General features: G+C 33.1%; 1 protein-coding gene across 3 annotated transcripts in view; it reads left to right on the top strand.

Annotated features, from left to right (window-relative positions):
- LOC111003748 (cyclin-dependent kinase 14) overlaps nt 1–18,239 on the top strand; it is a 92,162-nt gene that overhangs the window by 17,860 nt on the left and 56,063 nt on the right. For 2 of the 3 annotated variants that reach the window (XM_022274418.2, XM_022274419.2), the window contains exon 2: nt 12,452–12,538. In XM_022274418.2, coding sequence (XP_022130110.2) covers nt 12,452–12,538 — 87 coding nt within the window. Of the gene's footprint in view, nt 1–12,451; nt 12,539–17,151; nt 17,224–18,239 lie in introns of those variants that run through there. The other variant, XM_022274420.2, reaches the window with a different exon arrangement.

Genomic DNA, 18,239 nt, shown 5'->3' with positions numbered 1-18,239 from the left:
TTATAGACAAATTTCAACTTGAAGTATTTGTGATGTGGTGCTGGAGGAAAATGATGAATATAAGCTAGACCGAAAAGAAGACCAATAAGGAGGTGCTGGATATGGTCCGAGATAAATGAAATCTGCCGAGTAGGTGTAAACCATATGTAACACCATAGAAAACCGGAGAGGGTAGATGTTTGGACATCTAGTGCGACACGACAACTTCTTTAATACCATCTTGGAGGGGAAGGTAGGCAGGAGAGGACAAGGAAGACCGAAAATAGCTTACATAGACCAGATCAAGGAAAAAGCTGAGGTCGTGACATACCATACCATACACTGACGCAAAACCGCACTGAGTGGCGATTAATCCGCAGACAAAAGCCAGGCTCTTAAATTTGAAACAGAAGAGACAAATTGTATTCATAATAAACTTCAAACTATCAATAAAAATAACCCAAATATTCAAGAACTCGTGAATTTTGATACACTGCGGTTAGAGGTTGGAATGTTGGCAACAATTCAAGCATTTTCCAAGTTATGTCTATCGTTATAGAATTATGATCTTAAAGAAAGATTCTATAGACTAGTCATAAGAATGATTTGAAGCCAGTGGTCAGGTGTGCATTTCTAAAACGATCGAACCTTCCAGATTAATTTTGCATGCAATTAGTACCAGGCAATTTAAAAGATTGTCATGAGAATTGTCTCACACTTAGTTCAGGTGAGTCAGGCACAGAGGGCTTACCTACAATTTTATAATGTTATTTGAATTGAAATTTGTTTCATTGCTCATGTACTTTTTTTCGTTAGTAGACTCAGTATGAATTTGTGGTGGAATGGAAGCCTGGAATAACTCAAGTTCTAATCTAGCTTGGAAACCAGTCTTCCAATACCTCAGGCATACAGTAAGCTTTTTGCAGGTTCTCGCTTATCACCTGATGATATGATAAATTCGCTGATCCACGCACTAGGGGTGTTTGTAATGTTAGCACTTAATTTGAGATCTGGTAGCACACATATTAGTTCTATACTTATAAAAAAGAGATCTGGATATTTTAGGCCATGTTTTTTTAAAGCGTAATATGCTCTGCCAGCTTCCTGACCAGATCAGACCAAATTTTCGTGGAAAAGGTATGCTCTGCTGAAAGAAAGCGAAGATTCCTAGTCCAGTCTAGAACTAACACACGCACTAGGGAGACTACAGCTGTAAGGTAGAGGCTCTTAATAATATAAATAAACTCATTTGACACCTTGACAACTAATGCAATATATTTCAAGTACACTTTTAATGATATTATGTGGAAATCCAGTTGCCACGCGATGCACATTTTGTAATATGGTCGATCAGCGATGCCACTTAACTTTGATTGCTAATGTAGAGATAAAGGCTGTATATTGACGTATTTCGAATTACGTTACATAATATATACATAGTAACATAATGTGCGCTTAAGAATATTTTAAAATTTAACGGTCCGTTATCGGCGTATTCAAACAAACAGGGTTCTAGGTATTCTCAGGGTATTAATGAGAATTAGCAAGGAATTTATTTTAATCACAGATGAATCTATTTATTAAACTTCAAAGGCAGGTAATTAGATTAACCTGTATGTATGCTGTTGGAATGAAGTACTATTTGAGTATGATAATGATTTGATCACGTCAATACCTGGACAACAAATGGACATGAAAGACAACAGGACTGGGAAAAGAAGAGTGGGTAGGCCAATGACTCGATAGAAGGAAACGACTTGCAGACTATTGGCAAGGAGACATCTGGGAAGGACTGAAGGTAGCCTTTACCGAAGAATCTTCCAGATCCCCGGACGACTAATATTTAACTACATTTAAATGAATGAAAAAGGCTTCGTTGTTATTATCTATAATCAACTAAAGCATTAATATGCTAATACTCAGTTTAAGTTTCATCAATCGTTATACTAATATACAGATTTGCAAGCATTCGCCTTTTAGGTTTTGTAAGAAAAGATCATTCATTAAAGGCTGGTGTAGCCCTCGTAAGCCCTTAAGAGTGCCCATGGGCGCCGGTATCACTTAACGTCAGTTGAGCCTCCTGCCCGTTTGCCTTATTCTATATAAAGGTAATCTTTGTACCTGGTTGGGTCCAAGCTGGTTTTTTCTCGATATTTTTTGCTAACCATACGAGTACGAAAATCTAATAGTGGGGTTTGAATGTACAACCATAAAGTTGAGAATGACGTGATATAATATATATCGAAGTATCACTTGAATAACAGTTGATTGCACATGGATTTAAATTATGGTTCAATAATTTATCGATAGCTCATCATTATCCTTTGACTTAAGTTCATGGACTGATATTCCGATATTAAGTAGTTTCAGCTAGTAAAACATGAACTTGCTTCGGTTTAATGCTAAGTAATATGTTATACGGATTATGCTGGTAAATTTACACTTGTCTTAATATAAAAAAATACATCCATTTCTAGCCCAACTCATGGGCGTAGTGGAGAGTTTATTGCTAGTTCTTCTCACCTACTGTTCTCACTCTTTTTATATATTAAGTTTTATATATCATCATATCATTATATTTACAGTACACAAGCATCGATAAGCTTAGCAGGGCTTCATTGTCAAAGGAAACTCACAATTGCATACTTTCGATTGCCAGCATTAAAAGGTTTTTTTTATAATTAATCTGTAAAATGTCCTATGATCAGTAGTAAATAAATCTATTAATTTGTGTCAATCATCATAACGTTTTATTATATACTGAATATTTTAAGAACAATTCTTAAATAAAATTTGTAAGTTAAATGTTTGCTTAGACAATGCAATGTCGATGCACCAGTTTCTGTATCTAGTTAAGGTATGCGGGGAGTCGTTAGGTGCGCGGGCGCCGTGCAAGGTCGACGAACGACTTTCGCACGTTTGAATCGGTCTAACTGGGAGTCTTTGTGTGAATAGATTTTATATATTTGTAAAGGTTAAAGTTGTGAGCTTTGTTTTGTATTTGCATACGCAGTTGATTAATCGTTTGTGGAAACGAATTTTTAATTTTGTACTATTGGACCACAAATAATCCACCCGTACGCAATACCATGTTATATTATATGGAAAGTTATAAATGAAAGAAGTATGTTATAAAATCTAGTACCAGTCTGCTACTTTGTATTGAAATTAAAAGGTATTTATTTTTAATACAAAGTAGTAGACTGCTACTGCTTATTAGAAACGAGATCAGGCAGTTTTGACGCTGAGAACAGAGAAGCCAGTCAGCAGTGGAGTGTCAAATCTTCCCTTTCTCAGGGACTCTATTTGCTCAAGCTTAGGTCTGGTGACATTTTCCTAATGGTAAGAGCATAATTCAAGGAGCGCAGTGTTGGCCTAATGGCTTAAGTGTACGCCTCTTATCCCTGAGGTCGTAGGTTCTATCCACGGCTGCGCAAAAAAAGACATTCTATGTGAGCGTTTTAATATTTGCTCCAACAGTGAAGGAAAATATCGTGAGGAAACCGGCTTGCCTTAGATTGCGGTCGACAGCGTGTCATGCACAGGATGCAGACCTACCTGCAGCTAAGATTTACCAATTATAATGAAACAGATACAGAAATCTGAGGCTCAGACCTAAAAAGAAGGTTGTAGCGCCACTGATGGCCTTTTATTTGAATATATTTCTAACTTATATTTTAACTAACTTAGGTTCATGTAGTTTACGTACTTAATTAAAAAAGTCTAATAAATATTATTATTAAATCTTTCAACGTTTTATAAGTTAACTATTGAATCATAGAACCATTTATGAAGTGAAGTCATTCAAAACGTTTAATCGGAAATAGATACTTATATCATATCACTTATAAATAACTAATATTGTTATTAATACAAGAACTATAGATATGGTATACCTACTATATTCGATTTCTATTATATTTAGGGCCTGTTTCACAATGTATGGATAAAGTGCCAAATAGCTATGCAACACAAAAATTATTCGAAAGATAAAAGTTCCGAATAAGATACTTGGCATTTCATGACAAATAGCGCTATCTGACAGTCGTGAAACGCAAAAATACTGTTTATCCTACAAATAAGTAACAAATAGCTTATTTGGAACTTATCCGGACATTGTGAAACAGGCCCTAAATGATTAAATTCTTTTCGATGTGTGTTATTACTAATAAAAAGAAAGAAAAAAAATGTTTATTATGGAATGGAAGATACAGTTATCATTTATTCTACGTCATTAAATTTGAATGAGCATCCCTATGCAGGTAAAGAAGAGCGTATAGGCCAAGAGAAGCCAGTATAAAAAAAATCTGGGTACCCTTTTAAAATAGCAAAACATACAAAATTACTATGGCAAACTATACTTATTTTAAATCAAATATCGCAAATTAATTATAAGAAGCCTGTCTTGCACTATTCTCAGGCCTTTTATCAACTAGATGTTAGTTAACTTTATAATAAGCCTTCTTACACAGCTTTACTTCTATAGAGTTCATAAATCGATATATTCATTAAACGTCCGGATATTTCGAGATTTGAGCCATGAATATAATTTATTTTACTAGTCGTGTCAAATATGTAATGGAGATTTTGGCAGTGATTTGATCCAGCTAAAGCGCAGTTAGACCTCTATGTTACTCCCCGTGGTTTTGTGTTCATATCTCAGCAGAACACCGAGGGATTGTTATATGCGTGCGGCGAAGACAACCAGAGAAACGGTCATGTCTTAGACAGATCGATAATATACGTCAGGCATAGAAGGCTCTTCTTTGACTCTGAAATTGTTCACAAAAAAACCTATTTGAGGTTTTTAACATCAATGAGTTATATCACATCAAAATCAAAAATCAAAATAGCCTTTATTACTGATATTATATAAATATACATTAGATTCATTTTAATTTTCGTCATCGGTACCAGTTTGCCTCTTGGCATAGGCCTCCCCTAGGCTTTTCCATCTATCTCTATTTGTGGCTTCTCTTTGCCATGTTGTTCCAGCTACCTTCCTTATATCATCCTCCCATCTTGTTTTTTGCCTTACTTTCTTTCTTTTCCCATCCCGAGGATACCATTCAGTAACATCTTTTGTCCATTTTCCCTTACTGTTTCTTATCATATGGCCTACCCAGTTCCATTTAAGCTTTTTCACTGTGTAAGTGACATCCATAACTTTTGTCTTGCTTCTTATATTCTTATTCTTAAATCCTCTTTTTTTTAAAGAATATAAAGAATATAAGAAGAAGAAGAATATAATGAGTTATATAGGCTTGTTTTAATTCCTCAAATCCGCCTTGCTCATATTGAAAACCAATTAATACCTCAGAGTCATGGCCTCAATGCGTTTATACACCTGAGAGCACGGTTTCGAGTGGATGGCTCTTTGCATATTGATTAATCGAATCTTATATCTATTGTGTCCTTTATAAACGTCTCAGAGCGTTTATGAATAAAGTTTTAAAGATACTAAATCTTGGTGGATTTTTTCTTTGTATATTTTGAAAAGAAATACCGTTTAATATTTTAATGGTTAAAGAGTTTTTAAAAGATGCAGGAGAGCTACGTCCAGTAGTGGACCAAAAGAGGGTGATTGATGATGATGGAACCTAGTAGAATAAATTAAAAGTCGTGAAAGCTCCTTTATTATTAAGAAGTTTAATCATTTAAGTCTTACGCCCGAACCCAATAATTAATCTACAATCAGATTAATTTGTTTTTTGTTTATTTTGTGGAAGTTTCTTCAGTTTTTCTTTTGAGATATTGCTTAAGTTCTAATGTAATTGATGTGTATGTATAAGTGTGTTAAATTTGTGATGTCATATTTTCTTGTATTTTTTAGGCATACACATTGTTTTAGAATGTACTTATATATAAATAAATCAGCCTCCTGCCCGTTTGCAGGTAACATCACGATCTAGCCAATCTTACAACTAATAAATAATAAAAGTCTAAATAATTTACTAAAAATGGGTTGCTTACTAAGAATGAAAGGCTACGTCATAAATAAAAAATAATCAGAATAATGCAGAAGGTGCCAGGGGAAGGCATGATACTGCTGGATTATCATCAGATTTTGGCGTATGAAAAAAGTGACGAAGAATGCTATTTTCGAAGCGATAAATTTAACGGTTTTTATTTCTGTATCAGCGGTTATTCAGATGTAATTGTGTCATTCGTATTGCGAGTGATGCGTGGGTGGGGACCGGGTTCAACGCACAAACCTGGCATGCGGAACTGTGATTTTTGTTCGTCCCAAGATTGTCATCGTATTTATAAATCGGTAGTATTATTTATGTATAATACTTTATATAGACAAATTATATAAAATAATTTATTGCGTAAAATCTTTTTACTTTTTATTCAGGTGATAATTTAAGCTAAAATCAACTATCAACTAGTTATTTGAAATACAATTATGTAGTTTTATAAGATTGTGCCTTTAAATCTGTTTATTGTGTATCGAATAATAATTTCTCGTTGAAGGCGTTCTACGGCAAAACTTTAAAAGTATGACGTAAGTTTCGAATTCAGTGCGGTTTAATAAAACTTGAAATTGGATTTGGAGAAAATCTGAAAACAAATGCCGATAGCATTGTTATTGTCTAATAAATGGGTTTGTTTGCAATTGTCAAAACTTATAATCCGGTTAATGATGAAAGAATTGTTATCTATGCATATCAAAGTGCTAATAATGAATACTTTACTGTGATTAGTGAAAATATATATTTAACTTTGAGAAAATTTTATATTCAGAATGAAGACGCAATTCAACTGGAGTCAATATTGTTACTTCTTAATTATGATTATGCTTGGTTTAATTAGTCACGAACCTAGTTCTCAGTAGAACCAGGATTTGTCATCTGTTCTGAAAACACTGCTATTTAGAATACTAAATGCTATGTAGACACGTGAAGAAATCGTTGGCAGCTTAAAAACAGAAGGTGAAGGACATGTTACTTTGATTTATGATTTATAGATTTTTAATGATTAAATATTTATTGTATAATGAATTTGATTAAAAAAATTTCTTATATTTTTTCTCATATTTAAATGTCTTGTTTTGATCATTATGTTGAAAGTGCATCATTTTAAATATTGTGACGTCGCGCATCTTTTTTTATTATTGTCCTGCTCTTCATTTCCATGTAATTGAGGGCAATTCTTTGGGATTCGGGATATAGTGTCTTATTATTTTTAATTATAAATAAATAATTATTAATTAGTTTGAACATGACTTTCTTCCTACATAAAGGTTAGCTAATACTCAGTCAATCATGAACGATCGTGTATTATCTATATTAATCGATAACTTCACAATAATATTGATTCATAAGCACGTTTCTACAAATGCTTACTAAATTTAACGTGGTAATTTCACAAATCGTAATTTTCATCGTGTCATTTGCTTAATCACTGTACCAAGTCCTTGAAGCTTAATGAATCCAATATTAAAACACTGAGCAAAAATACTTTGTTGTATTCACTGTGGATTACCTTTCTCTTTGTCTAAAACATGACAATTATCATTGATTTTCAATTTAACATTGTTTTCGTAAATGAGTCGTATTGGACACAAATTCTAAAATTTAACAAATATTTGATATGCATAACCATTTGGGTGCCACTGATTAGATAGCGTTGACAGGACTAATGTTTGCACTTACTTGTGTTTATATTAAATCAAAGTAAACAAGACGCTATATTCCTATTAATATGATTGAAATTTGTACGGGCTCACAAAGGCGAAACATTTTATAAAGAAATGTGTAAATGGCCTAAAACAATTTTGTTTTTCGTGAAGATAAATTACTGAATTCTAATTCTTAAAACTCTTAAAACGATTTTTATAACAACATCGTTTTAATTTATCAGATAAAATGTTTATAATAGAAACTCTAAAACATTTGCTGCCTATAGAACATCTAATAAAATTTATGACGGCTATTGCTGGTAATTTAGAGTTGTTTAAATTAAGGTATATATTGGATTAATACCCTTTTAATTCAGGTACTTTAACATTAAAACACATTAAATTTCAATCTTCTTTTAGGTATCTGTGTACTCTTTATTGTCAAAGGCCTCCTGCAATTCCTCTGTGCACTCTCTTCCATGTACCAGCTGTTTCTTTAAATTGGTCTTTGATTTTCTTATGTCATGATTACGCCATCAGTAATTATTTGTTATTTTACACATATTACCCACACATTGTCTATGAAAAATAAATGCATTTTCAAGGATCCTACAAAAAAAACTTGAACGGCCCAAAAATCGATAGCATGTATCAGACACAGAATCTGCTCAATCTGATCGAAGAAACGAATGCAGAGACCAGGACCCATTTAAGGCTCCTGCGCGGGATTATTATTTTAACTGCAAATGTATTTAACGAATTGAATTCGACTTCGAATTATTCCGCTTGAGTTGTATAAAACGACTGCTAACATAAACATTGTAAATTTGCATCAGTATGTAATCATAGGTCATCTTTACAAAGGTTATTTTATCTTTAAAACATTTTAAATCTGCTATTTTCAACTGCCTCTAACACTAAAAAGGATTTATTTATTTTGTAGCTGTACAAACTACAGTCTGTAATTCGAATCTCAGTTGCACAAAGGCTTTCTAAACTACTGGATAGTGTATGTACTTCAGTCTGTTAAATTTTTTATTTTGTTTCAATTTAAAATTAGTTTAATCGTGTAAGAACTGGATTATGTATCTATATCTATATCTATATATGATTATGTATCAGGTCTTAGTTTAGGTTGATTTTTTTAATCCAAATCTGAGTCGACGTGTTAAAAACTTCTTTGTTATTACAGATTATATACAATAAATAAATCTATAACTATCCATCTAAAGTTTCTCTGTATTCGTCGTAAGATTCGTAACATCTATAAGTATATCTATATCTCATTGTTCATGTATTCTATTTCATAGGCACGAGGTAAATAGTATGTTAAATCGATACACAATATTGATTTGATAAGGATGCTAGCATCGATACGTATTCAATCCCATATGCGAGTAATCCCAAATGGATAATTCGGTTTGTACTGGTGCAATACGATCGGACAGCTCTGATAAACCGAACTACTGTGGTCTTGACTCGGCTTTTAGCCAAAGTTATACAAGTTTATTTATGCTAGTTTAGTTTTATTTATTTATTTATTTATTCATAAGAAGATTCACAGCACAATACAAAAATAGATGAATATATACATAACAACATGTATAATTTGGATATTACGTGTTCACGCCGTGGATTAAACTTTTATATTGAAATGTGGATTCATATTCGCTTGGATAGCAGTTTTAATAGAACAACAACATAGCAAACAAGCAGGAGGCTCACCTGATGTTAAGCGATACCGCCTCCCATGGAGGGCTCACGAGTGCGTTGCCGGCCTTAAATATATTAGTAGACGTAGTCTTGTGTTTTTTTATATAATAGGGGGCAACATCCATTTTTAAGGGAGGAGTACGCTCGAATTTAGAATAGTTGATAATTTCTTACTCTTCTAAAAGTAAGAAAAACATAGTTAAGTCATTAAATTTTCGAAGGTCCTGGTCTACGTTACTAATATAAGATATCGTAAGTGTAATTTAAGTTTTACCGAGAGCCTCCTCCGAGATCCTCTGTGTTCTTATGCCCGAATCCAATAATTAATCCACAATCCACGACCGTGACAGGCGATCGATCTCCTATCTGCTTCCCAATAACCAAACCCTATGAAGACATGTTTTATGTTGATTATCAACATATGCCAATGCACTTTACAAAATTGCTAAGGACATACTATATGTGAACGACTATAGTGAAAGCCTCGATTCAAGATTTAATTAGCAGTAAAAGCGGTGACATCAAAGAATAATTAGATTTCAATATTAAGACAAGTTTAGCCCCTATTGCATTGAGATACTCACAAAGTGCAATGGTTGAATAAAACGCTGTTTATATGTAAAAAGTATTCAAAAGAATGTTTGCTAGATCCGTTTATTGATAATTCCTAAAAATACATTATTATCAGTATAATTTACTAAGTATTTTATCACAGTGATAGTAAAGAAATGTATACTATTGATACTATGTATTGATAGCGCATGGATTAATGTATCTAATCTAGTTATGTTTGGGTCCATATCCCGAATGACGCCGTAAAAATGTGCTTTGGCGTATTATAAAAAATACTAGGGAGTTAGAAAAGAACCTTTATCTGTTGTACATATGTGAACAGTGGTTTTAACGTAAACAAAACAATGCAGAGACAAAGATGTTGATTTAGCTGCCCACACACTTGAATAAACTATTCCTTACGTATGCAGTTATGCACCAAGGAGTGTTTTATCTATCTCTTTATTGGCTTAAACAACCTGCGTTAAATTATTCAAAGAAAAATATAATATATATTTACTCAGAGAACCATTATTAACGATTATTTCTTTGAAATATAAGGTTCCAAAAGTTGTTCACCTTTAGTTTGTCGACAATAAAACTAACCAAATCATTTTAAGAATATACAATTTCAAATTTTCATTTGTAGGATCATAAACTGGCAGTATCTGACTTGTGTGAAATCACTACAAACTCCAACTCAAAAATATCTTTATTCATATAGGTAATCATGTACACTTATGAACGTCAAAAAAAACAAATTAAATTAATTGTAAATTTACATTTACAACCAGTTCGCAAGTAAAGGGCGTAAAGCGGGTAAGAAAAACTGGCAAGAAACTTTCCGCCACTCCTTTACAATAGTTAGATAATGCCGAAACGATTTAAGCATATATTTAACGTTATAATAAAGTAGCGACAGACGTTGTAGGTACTATACACACGTCTGACATACAAGTCTCTAATCTAACCAGCCGTTTAGGAGTTTAATTACGAACAGAAGGTATATTTGTTTATTTGCTGTTTACATAAATATCGACCAGATATCGACTGCAGCGCCACCTATCGGGCTGATTTCAGAATCTATACCATCCAGGGTGCCACCCGAATCAGTCCAGCCGATTAAGACGAGTTCAGTCATACACACGTACAATAGAATTATATATATAAAGATTTTACTATTTGATTCTTCTCACTATCACACAAAGTCTGATTCAGTATAGTTCCAATATATAATGTTTAATGTAAAAAATAGGTCGACATACATAGCGGTTAGTAGGGTTTATATGATAACAACTTCCTTCCGCATTAAATTCGTGTCATAATAATATTATAAATGCAAGTTTTCCTGCAATTACCATGAAATAAAAGTTGTATAAATGCAAACTGTATAGAAGGAAGTCTTAACTTCGTAGATAGTATTTCCGTACTCTAATTTTCCCTATAATCATCTAGAGAAGTGCACCTTAATTGTTATTAGAATTTTCTCTTGAACTCGAGTGTAGTTTAGTATTACTAGGAGGTGATCACGTTTCGTTTTTATGGGACGGCATTGTTTACATTTTGTTCCTGTATAGTAACTGAATATGTTTATTTTTCATTATTTATTTAGAATTTTAATCAGTTCTGATGGCCTGCTGTTGTTGGGTATTTTTAAAAATAGCTTAGTTACTTTGAGAGAATCGCTTGCGTATTTGCGGTTGTTTTTAACTAATATTTTTATGTGACTATCAAAGGCTATATTTTCGAGTTATTGGAATCGTAACATCTAATATAGTATTTCTATATTACTAATTTTTTTTTTGTCTTGATTATTTTAGATTGTAGCCTAGTTATAATTTTTTTTAGACGAGTTGACTATAAATATAACAATAATAATAATAAGGAAAAGATACCAATAATTTTAATTTATTACGTGTTATGTTATAATCGAACGGCTGATTTGCTACGTGTAATGATGAGAGGTTAACGGGTTGGTTATGAAACGGTTCCTATTTTTAGATTGCAATAGAATGCGTGAAAAACTACGCAATGTCAATTACATAACGGTTCACTTAGCACATTTGCATTTTATTTTCTATCCTTTTTTTTGCACTTTGACGCCTGGCATTTCACAACAGAGTGCTTTTAAAAGCACTTTCTGACGCACTCTTTGTGGAACCAGCAGGCAGGGCGTACCGTTCCCTCAAAGGTCGGCAACACACTAGTAACAGTAAGCCCGGGTGTTAATGTAATCCATGGGCACTTTTAGCACTTTATTCAAAGATACCCGCTTGTTTTTCTGTTCCATAAAGTACATATTACGATTTGATGTATGGAATTTCGTACTCATTAGATTTTTCATATATGTATTAATTGTTAGTGTCGTAATATAAGTTTCGAAAAACACACTTACATATCCAAATGTCCGTAATAAATTTGATCATTACCCTATCAAGGAGCAATCCTGTGTTGTTCGAACCGAAATAGTTGGCTTTGATTGCTTTTAATATATTTTTTTAATAATTCATACTCCACTATAGTTGTTGTAAGTTTTAATATGTTAGTAAACATAATATTAATTTTCTTTCTCTTTCTTCACAGGCGTGACAATGAGAGAAAAAAGGGGAGGCGCTATGAGCAAAATGCAAAAGCTCAGAAAGCGCTTGTCTCTAAGCTTCGGTAGATTATGTAAGTATTTTTAGCTTTATCTCGATCTCGTATCGATTATTCGACTAAAAAGTTTTCAGCTTTTTTAATATAAATTGTAGATCTTTAAAGCTTTTGTATTTTTATATTAGCAAACATGATTAAAAATAAATTTAAATATCATTTATTATTGTTAAATTGTTACTTTACTCGTATTTCTGTATTTGGTATTCCTACAGCTACCAAAAATTATTTTACAAACAATTACACTAAATATATAGCCAAGCCCGGTGGAATACTGTTTACTAAGGTTTTATGTTTAGGAAGGTTAAACATATGGGAAAATTTTCAATACATATACCTAAGTAATACATAATTTGGCTATGTTGTGTGATCGTGTGAGGGTATGGACCTTAAGGTATGTATGTTGGGTATGGTTATGATGTAAGATTGAAGATGATTTTTCGGTATGGATATTCTTAATACTACTTTTAACTATATTCCGCGATAGCTTTAACAAAGCTTAAGTATAGGCAGTTGTATGTCCAGTCCTGTAAAAAAAATAGTTTTGTATCGCGCAGCCATAGTTAGTGTTGATGTGAGTAACATGAAATAAAACAGTACCGTAAAACGTAGACTGAAGTCAGTATCTTTTTATATGTAGTTAGCATCGTTGCCATAGTAACCTATTTAGTACTAATATAAATCTATTATTGTGTATTACAAAATTAAGGTCTTAAAATCATTTTTGTTGTTTCGGAATAAAAGTTGAAATATTCCGTAAAATACAAAAGTAAAAGGGCTCTAAGAATCGAATCGAAAGACAGAGAAATTGGCTTAATATACCAAATGCTTAATTGGAGGTTGTAATTGTACATTAACCTAATTAGGGGAGAAGCGGCTGACGTCATAAAAGCTTGGAAATTATGAAAATTAATGAAACCATTAGTATGAACATAAAGGGAAATATAGAATCATTGAATATTGTAATTAATTCACGATTAATGACCTAATAACTTTTAGCGAATATAATAAATATTATTATACAGCTTTTAATTTAGAACCAAAGTAATTCAAAGCCTACGAAACAACTGAACGTTGTTTTCCTAGAAATGCCTAGAAAACCGGATTGTGGAACACTTGCAGCCATGGAAGTGGTGCGGATGAAACCTGAATTATTCAATTCAATATATGCAAGATAGCTTCTTTACGCGAATAAGATATGTATGAGATAAAATAATAAAATAATTGGCTTTAGATGGTACATATCTACCGTTTTTGGGAAATCTGTATTATATATCATTGTGTGAATAGAATATTGTCTTGTCTAAAAGTTCTATAGCTCATTTGGATCAAGAGCGTTACCCGTACTATTCTGAACAGTATGTTTAGTAATAGTTGTTTAGCATACAATTTGTTTATCTTTGTTCTAAATGTAAGATTGTATTATGCCGATTGGCTTTATCTGAAAGAAAACAAAGACAAGACAGATAATTATTGGAAAATCCAGGCTGAATTATATCAACACAGACAGGTCTTTCTGTGTTTGTTTTTCGAATGTTTTATTGTAATTATGTAACTGTTGGCTGATAAAAGAATTAAGAAGAAAATATAGTGTAAATTCTTTATAACGACACTAAAGAGACTTTGTATTTTTATGGCTTGTAGGGAGTTATCGTTAAATGGAGAGAAGTGTCATAAGTTGATGAGCAACTAAGAATATGATAACGTAGATAATCCATGACTCCTACTTATTGGTCAGTGATCAACAACAGTGCAAGGAAACTCAATTTGTAAAGAAACGAACGAATTTCAGAGAAAGTTTGTATGCACGATGCCGTCAACTGTCGAAAAATGAAGAGATAAAGCGACAAAATAACGTACACAGCTGCGCAGTTTTTACTCATTGTAGCGACTTGTAAAGTACTTTATTGCTCCATATACTCGTTATTGAGAGTGTAACGCCAACAGATTTGGACGCTTAATTCGGGTCGTTAAATCAAGTGCGATTACACTATAGAAACGGCGACATAACAGGGCAGTCTAAGAAATTAACTTAATATCCTATATTCATGTCAGTACGGATTTCACATACTCAGTATAGTATTATCAATCAATCAGCGTCCAAATCAAGGATACGCAGATGCGGTTCACCTATAATGCAGATACACAACACGCCTTCAAGTAATTATCTCTCAATTTATATGATATCCACTATGAGCTTGTGGTTAAGTCCTCTGATATAATATCTATTGGTTCCTAGATAATCTTAAGGCTTTGGTTGATAGAATCTAAGGAAATACATGTCATGTACATGTGTAATTCTTATTCGGCAATGGTCTCCAGCATAGGCTGGGCAAGTTTTAAAGCTTGAAGGTATTGCAATATGTGAGATCGGGTCTTGAAGTATATCCGAGTATGAGAAAGAGATCTAGTGTTCTTCAAGAAAAGAGCGTCCCATTTCTTAAGTAACTAGCAAACCTCCTAGCAATGTGCGGCGGTAGTAATATCTGCAAGGAAACTCCAGATTGTTCTAGAAAATAGTAAGGCCTCATAAAAACATAGTGTAGTGGTGCTACAAATTGAAAACGCAATAATACTATTTCAAGACCAATAACGTCACAAAATATTATCGTTGCTCTAAGAAGCCTTGTTTATTGCTAATATATTTATAGCAAGATTTGCAGCCGTACATTTTACGGTATTTTTCATTTGTTGTATAGGAATGGATAACGTCTACTATAAAAGTATTATTTATATATTTATTAAAGTAAAGTAATCGTAGAAAAACCTCATTTTGTTCCTAATTAGAAATGGTAATTTTTAATTGTATTTAGACTATGTATTTACCTGTGTCACCTCGATGTCCGTCGTTCCACAATGGAGGGTTTCGTTAGGCCGTTTTTCCGTGCACCAACCACTATTTGGAACCGGCTGCTCACAAATGATAGTATTTTCGAACCAATTCGACTCAGTGTTCTTCAAGGAAAGAGCGTACCAATGCTTAAAAGGCCGGCAATTCTTTCGTTAGGCCTTGAGTGTCCTTGGGCGGCGGTACCTATCACTTAACATCGTGTAAGCATGCTGTCCGTTTTTTTTTTATAGAACCGGGGGCAAACGGTCAGGAGGCTCACCTGATGTTAAGTGATACCGCCGCCCATGGACACTCTCAATGCCAGAGGGCTCGCGAATGCGTTGCCGACCTTTTAAGAATTGGTACGCTCTTTTCTTGAAGGACCCTAAGTCGAATTGGTTCGGAAATACTTCAGTCCTATAAAATATTGCCCCCTGTTCTATAAAAGACGATGAACACTAATATTTAAAAAAACTACTAGACATATAATTTAAAAGGCAAATGATGTCTAATCTGAGTAACATTGATATTTATCTAGTATTTCCAAAGTACCTATTTATAATAGCCCATGCGAAGCACGTACAAGTCGGAAAAGTTATTTTTAAATGTGTCCATATACAGCTTATTCTTTTCTAACATTTCGATACCTTCGTATGAAACACTGACCATATATTTTTCTCCCTATCCATACGATTTAATATTAAGGTTAGAATTACTTTATTTCTCATATGAATTATGTATAAAAATTCGCTTACTGTGAAAACATTTTAAACTAAGATTAATAATTATTATTAGAACGCACAGATGTAGGTACGTATATAAAATTTACAAAACAAAAATGTAGGTACATGTAGGTATAATTTAAATCAAATTCAAATGTAAAACTTGCAATTTATACTGTATGTAAATTTTTAATTTATTCGGGTTAATTTCCGCATCCGTCTCAGGCCACAAGCCTGTTTATTTTAGCGTTTCCCGTCTCTGGAATGCCTCCCGAAATCTATTGAGCCATTTTCCCTAAAGACTCGCTGCGTAGATTTAATCGCGTCTTTATCTACACCTCTTAGTTACAGTGTGAAACTTTTTAAGCGTTTACTTTATGCTTCTTGTTATACTCTAGAAGAATTTTTATTATTAGAGTTCCTAATTTATCAGCCCCTATAGTCTATAACGTATATAAAGCAGATAAATGGAGCAAAATTGTAACACTATGACAACCAAGAGGCCATAAAAGAAACCGAGGTAGGCAATTTAAAAGGTGGGCCGACGAAATTGTGGAAATGGCTGGAAAGACCTGGATGAGTGGTTGAAAGAATAAATATAAACTACAAGTACAAAAGTTTCGTTCATTAAATGAACGAATAATTATAATGTAGAGTAGTTCTTTTTCGTTGGTCGCAACATAAAAATTGTTGGGAAACGATGCCTGATACCAATAAAAAATTAGGCCCATTATTCAGTTTAGTATAGCCAATGTCTATAAGATACCGCCTAGCAACGCAGCAGCCGACGTGCGCGTGCCATACATAGCTAACTAATTAATTATCAAATTAAAAGCTGTCAGTAATCTCACTAACAATGGCAGCTTGTACATAACGGATAACCTCAAAAATCTGAAAGCGTCACGAGATAAATGTCTTCTTATCACGTAATACGCGCAGCGTAAATATACGGAACGTGTGAGGGAGATAGATGTACATTGTTCATCAAGATAGAGAAAGATGGATGGTGGCTGTAAATCAAAAAAGTCATGTTTACGACCGCATAACCTGGCGCCGAATTTCATTCACGCTAGCCAGTCGAGTGAAAGACATTGTTTTCTGTTCAGTGCTTTGTTTTATATATAATTTGGGAAAGATGCTTCTAGAAGATGGTAAGTTTTTACAGTTCTTTATTGTTTGCGAGGTATAGGATTTATAACTTACTTTGCTGGCGCAACGACTGAAAGTGAGTTTTTGCCTCTGAGAGAACGTCACAATCGAAAAGAGATACAGAAACTTTTTGTTTGACAATATCTTTACTTCTTAGTGGTAGGCTCTGTTGATGATATTTCTGTTATGCAGCTTTAGTTACTATGACAGCTAGCTTATGTATGCATAAAAATTAAACTGTTTATAGGCATTAGCTTATTGTATGAAAATACATATGCTGTCATATAAAATGTAAATGATATTTCAAAACTATTGTAAGCTTAAATAAATTAATTACAAAGCCAGTCTAAAACGAGAGTTCCTTGTTTACTTTAATACTTTATATTATTAATTATGTTATTGTTCAGTAATAAACACTAAGGTTACAATCGTACAATTCAATATTTTTGAAAGAAAATTTGGATCCGGTAAAATCTATAAAACTAAGTTTTTTTGATAGAATTCTCTTATCTCGGGACTTGGTTTAGTACAAATTGAAGATATGTAATTTCTATAGTAAATTTATCAAGGAAAGCCTAAACAGACGTTTGATAGAAACACGCGTTAAACTTCAGCGTATAATAAGAACAGAAAAAACAAATCATTGATCCTAATATATATTAGTATTTATCCTGTGGCGTTTTTCGATAGCGTTAAAGCTCTTTGTTCTCGATTCAGTCTGCTATGAACCCAGCGTGAAGCAACAAGTGCTGATTAGCGACTTGATTTTTATAGAATTACTGTGATTTGCATTATCCTAATAATAATAATGTATTGTTTTTTTTAATTGTTACGAATAATTAAAAAAAAGTACCTTTAGGATGCCAGACGTACTGTGGAGTACCATAAGCTATATTGAATAATAATAGCTGTCCGAAGACGACGCTAATGTTTTGTAAACAGAATTGGGTCGTAATTTGCTATTGGGCTTATCAGCTATTGTAATACTTCTATCGTAACATAAACATCGGGAACATTG

The sequence above is a fragment of the Pieris rapae genome, chromosome 13 (genome assembly GCF_905147795.1).
Source record: "Pieris rapae chromosome 13, ilPieRapa1.1, whole genome shotgun sequence".
Classification (NCBI taxonomy): domain Eukaryota; kingdom Metazoa; phylum Arthropoda; class Insecta; order Lepidoptera; family Pieridae; genus Pieris; species Pieris rapae.
This window is presented reverse-complemented; position numbering and strand designations above follow the sequence as displayed.